Below are 5137 nucleotides of genomic sequence, written 5' to 3'. Positions count from 1 at the left end.
GGTTATAAAATCCCTCTTGAGAGCCAATAGGAAAAGGGGTTTTACAAAACCCGGGGAATAAAGGTGGCTTAAAAAAAAGGATTTGTATGGGACCCCACGGAACAAGGGGGTTTTAAATGGTCTTAGTGGATCCGAAAAGGGAAGAAGGGGGATGTATAGCTCGCCAGTGAGGGGGTTAAATCTCGGGGTAACTGGGCTTTTAAACCCACTTGAGAGGGCAATAAGAAAGGCCCACGGGAAGGGTTGCTTTGAACCTCCGGCCAGCGTGAGTTTATAGGGATCTAGTGGAATTTGTGATAGGAAAGAGCTTGGAGGGGATTCCATGGGAATGGGTTTTAAATCCCGGGGAGGGGGGGTTATTAAACCCACTTTTGAAAGGGGGCTTATAGAAACCCACAAGAAGGGGGGCTTCCAGAGAGGCTTTAGAAGCTTCCCAAGAAGCTTCCAAGGAGGCTTTAGAAGCTTCCCAAGAAGCTTCTAAAGCTTATGGGGGTAAATGGAGGCCCACATGGAGGAGAGAAGGCGACTTCTTCTGGCGGCGTGTTGGTGGGCAGATGGCGGCGTGCTGGTGGCAGATGGGGGCATCCTGTGGTAGCTTCACGAGCTCCTCTCCTCCACGGCAACGACCGCGGCTGAAGCAAAATTTCTTCCCTCTCCCACATGGCCAGCCTTACGCCCTCTCTCACAGCCCTCAAACTACAGAGTGATCCCTCTCAATCTCTTCCTTCCTTGGCCTGGGCAGCGTTACGCTCAGCTCCTCCCCTCCCTTCCCATAGCCCTGGCTTTTATAGCCAGAGGGAGAGGTACCTTCCTCCCTCCAAGAGGCCATATGCATGGCTATAGCCCTCGTGAAAGCTCCAGCAAGGAGCTTAATCACCCTTGCTATTCCCCTCTCATCCAGCACGACAGTCGGCTAGGGGAAAGGAAAAATAATTTTTAAAAAATTACCATAATTCTAACAATTATTCTTTTGGTTTTTTAGTAAGAGGAGGTTCTTGTGAGGAACGCGGTTTAGAGATCGGAATTATTACAGGTTAATAGGGTACGGCCCTAACCCAAGGACATAAGGGTTAACAAACAAACCCTTGGGAATCTTGCCTAGTTGCAATCGATCCCTTATCGAATGCTAGATGCATTTGGAGAGAAGGAGTCACTCTTTAGCAGTTGGCCAAATAATGACCACTGGATATGATTGTGCTTGTAATAGTTTAGAGAGCACTGTTTGATTTATTTGCTCAAGGAACTAAAGGATGAAATGATATCTAATGCTTCAGGTTGAATGCCTGAAGGGAGAGGCAACCTCAGTTACCCCTGATTGTCTGTCTGACCCTAACCAAGGGGGTTCTTAGCCGGGCCGGGAATGTGGCCCGAACTCACCGCGTGAGGTCTCTCCGTTGAGCGCTACTTGGAGCAGGAGGACGCTTGGGTGCCAGGGGGGCCTCTAGCCGTAAATCCCTTGCCTTTCGGGCCCTGCACAAGAGGCCAACATGACTCGGGATTGGATCTCGAGGCCCGCATACTAGTCTATGGGTGGAATCTTGAATTAGTAATCCATGTGGATTGTTGGATAGCCTTCGGGCGGATTATGGATAAGCCTACGGGCTGGACTTCATGAATGTATTCCAAAGATAAATATGATAACCTGTTGAAAAGAAACTTGTTTGACATTGTTTTTCTATGTCAAGTGCTAAGATTATGTGAAGGAACCAGTGTCTAATGGGCTAATTAAGGAAGCTGCTTGATGCCTGTCCAAGTAAACGTGGTAGGTAATTAGACAACTAAAACAACCTGAGGAAAGTGTGGTGGATGTGGCCATGGGTCCGTCCTACGGATGGGTGGTCTAGGTTGGCCAGGAACTTTTCTCAATCATAATGGACAGCAAAGAGATCTTCTCAAAGGAAATGAATAGCAAGGGCACTCACCTAGAGTCTAGGTTATAATAATCCCGGTTTATGCTGTTTTAGGGGAATGGAATGGGACTATGCCTTATGGCAAAGAGGTTGAGCCTTGCATCCCTCTCGTTTCCCATTCTCCTTGAACCAAGTGCAGCGTGAATCCACTTTGGCCCTGGCGTTTCTGCGTAAAGTAGTTTACTTGGGGTTCGATGCTAGTTGTCGTTTAGGAAATGACCATTAGGGAAAACCCTGATTCAGGTCGGTCCTAAGTGGAAATAGCCAGAATACTTCCGCTATGTGGCAGACGTGGAAAGTCCTAGATCACAAACCCTGCAACATTCCATGGGAGTGCCGGGCGGAGCCTTCTAGACCTCCTTTCGGATGGACTGCTAAGACGTGCCCTGAAGGGAACAAGTGGACACGTTACAATATGCGCATGATCATGGAAAGATACCCAACAGAGCCCAAAGAGAGTGAAACTGGGCATCTGGACAGAGCCTAAAGTTAGCAAGTATACATCTGGAAAGAGTCACAATTATATGTGCACTGAAAGCTTGCTGCAACCTTGAAGTAGTTCAAAAAGGGAAACTGGTACATGAATAGGTCATTAGGCTTGGATTGGACTTTGATCTTACTATTGGAAACACTCTTCTTGACATGTATGCAAAATGTGGGTGCCTAGGCAAGGCAAAAAAGGTTTTTGATAGACTGAAAATTCATGATGTTGTTCCATGTAATGCCATGATTGCTGCTTATACCCAGTTTGGGCATGGTCTTCATGCTCTTGAAATTCTGAATGTAATGGGTCAAGATGGCATACAACCAGACAAAGTAACATTTTTGTGCACGTGTCAAGCTTGTAGCAGCATAGGGGCCATAGGACATGGAAAGTTGTTACATGTACAGATTGTAAAAAATGGTGTCGATACTGATGTTGTCATTGGCACCACTCTTATTGACATGTATGGTAAATGTGGTAGCTTGGATGATGCATACACTATGTTCTACAAGCCACTAGGTCGTAATTTGGTTTGTTGGAGTGCCATGTTTACAGCCTTTGCTGAACATGGTAGTTATTTTTTGTTGTTATAGTGCTTAAATGAGATGCAGCCGCATGGTCTAAATCCAGATGGCAAGATTTATACTATTCTGCTTATGGCATGCAGCCATGCAGGTAAAGTAAGGAAGGCTATTACTTTTTCAGAGCAATGTCTGGACAGCATGTAATCGCACCAACATTGGAGCATTTTAGTTGTCCGCTTGATCTTTTGAGCCATTGGGGACATTTAGAGGATGCTCAAAAGCTTCTACAAACAATGCCAATTACACTAGACTTGAGTGAATGGATGTGTTTGCTTACTGGATGCAACACCTTTGGAGATATCCTAACAGGAGTTGATTGTTTTGATCAAGTTAATGCACCTAATTTGTTTCATACTAGTGGGCAAGTGCTCACATGAAATTCTCGCTAGGATGGAGAACTTGGAAGGGCTACAATTGCCCTTTTAAGCCATGATGGGCCACCCACAAAACACGTATGTCTATTCCAAGTAGTTAGAAGTTACATGGTTATTAGTTAAGTGGAAATGTCAACTAGAACAGGAGTGTAGCCTACTTTTGTATGAATGTGAGTATAAAATTTTATTGTTTTCCTCTGTGTTGGAGTGCATACAAAAAAAAAAACTCTCTTCATTTTGATTGAATCAAGAGAACATGACCAGTAGTAAGAGGATAGATTAAAAAATGTACTCCTTAACTTATTATAGTGGAGCTAATCTCTTGTAGGTGTTGATGCCTATTTGTATGAATAGAAGTGGAGTATAAGAGAAAGAGACTTGATCAATCACAAACAAAAAAAGATTTTGTTTGCTGGCTTGATCTGGACCAGAATACTTTGAAGATCTTCCCCTTTCAAGTGATAGCAGCTCTATTTTCATTCATGATTCCTATAACATGTGGATTATAGAATCTATAATGGGCTTTGGCCAAAGATTGGAGTAGCACCAAGAGCTTTTTGAATAGTTGGAATTAGGGGTCCTATCTTCTTACCTACCCATCAAGCTCTAAACCTAGTGTAAAGAGGTTGATTCATCGTATTGATTTGAGTAATTGTATTATTTGTAGTGTGAGTTACTATAATTTTATTGATGCCTCATGTTTATCACATTTAGTTTTATTCGTGCTATATGATGTTAGTTTGAATTTGACTAATCATTGATCTCGATTCTCAGTGTTGTCTCACTGTTAAGGAGAGGAGAAGGGGCATGGACTGGTTGTAGGTTGTAGGTTGGGCCTATATATGCATGTAAGTACCAAATTAAAATTTGGTTTTTCCCATAGATGATTGCTTGTCCAATGCCCTTGTTCTCTGATGTTCTTCGTTTGATATGATCTCCTGATGGACAGGTGCAAGCTGCAATTTTTGACCTGCCAAAGAGGGTTGCTAATGAACTTCTATCAAGAAGATTAGATTCAATAGAAGCTATGAAGAAGGTTATTTAATTTTCCTTTTTTGGGTTTAATGTGCCATGATTTTCAAAGAGCATTCTTTCCTGCTGCAGATAGCACATGCATGCTAATACATGAATGCCTTCTTGTCACCTGTGAATCTCATGTATGCATAGTAATTGTCTCACCCTATTTGTAAAGTTTATATATACACATATCTTAGCTAAAAATTTGTTGCTTTTTTGGTTGGATATATTGTGGCGTTTAACATGGGTATCTGAAATAACATGCTTTCTGAGAACAAGATTGCTCACCTGAATTTGCAAGATTTACTAACTTGTATAGTTTTGTATTGTACTCCTTTATGAAACACCTGTAAATTCTTATTCATTGTCATGCTTACCTCAACTCTGGGTATAATACCCATTTTGTCTCATATCTGTGAAGACCATTCATGACACTTTGATTGAAATTTTTCTTTGTATCACAACGAATTTTTTTTGGGTATATTTTCACCTTTGTGGTTCATGTTCTTAACATGGCTCTTGTTTTCAATGCAGCTACCTAAGATAGTAGAAAATACTTTTTGTGCCAATAGTTTTGGTAGTATGTTCTTATCAGGGGGCTGGTGGATTTAATTCTGATGGTTTTTCTGGAGATGGTGCTTTGGTCAAAATATGAGTCGAATTGTAGACAATAGTGGTCAAATAGGTCCCAAACTGGTTACGGTGCTAGCACTGGGTTTAATAGACCTCCTACCTATGGTAGTAACAATGATTTCACAAGCATGCATC

General features: G+C 42.4%; 1 protein-coding gene across 1 annotated transcript; it reads left to right on the top strand.

Annotated features, from left to right (window-relative positions):
• The first annotated feature begins 2636 nt into the window (after nucleotides 1-2636).
• On the top strand, nucleotides 2637-4397 carry LOC148034786 (pentatricopeptide repeat-containing protein At4g33990-like). Its single transcript, XM_087680716.1, has 3 exons — nucleotides 2637-2924; nucleotides 2988-3074; nucleotides 4302-4397. Exons 1-3 carry the CDS (start codon nucleotides 2637-2639, stop codon nucleotides 4395-4397), a joined length of 471 nt encoding a protein of 156 aa, XP_087536842.1.
• The last annotated feature ends 740 nt before the right edge of the window (nucleotides 4398-5137 follow it).

Source organism: Lygodium microphyllum, chromosome 6 (genome assembly GCF_053477565.2).
Source record: "Lygodium microphyllum isolate KBCC chromosome 6, Lygodium_microphyllum_v1.1.10, whole genome shotgun sequence".
Lineage (NCBI taxonomy): Eukaryota > Viridiplantae > Streptophyta > Polypodiopsida > Schizaeales > Lygodiaceae > Lygodium > Lygodium microphyllum.
This window is presented reverse-complemented; position numbering and strand designations above follow the sequence as displayed.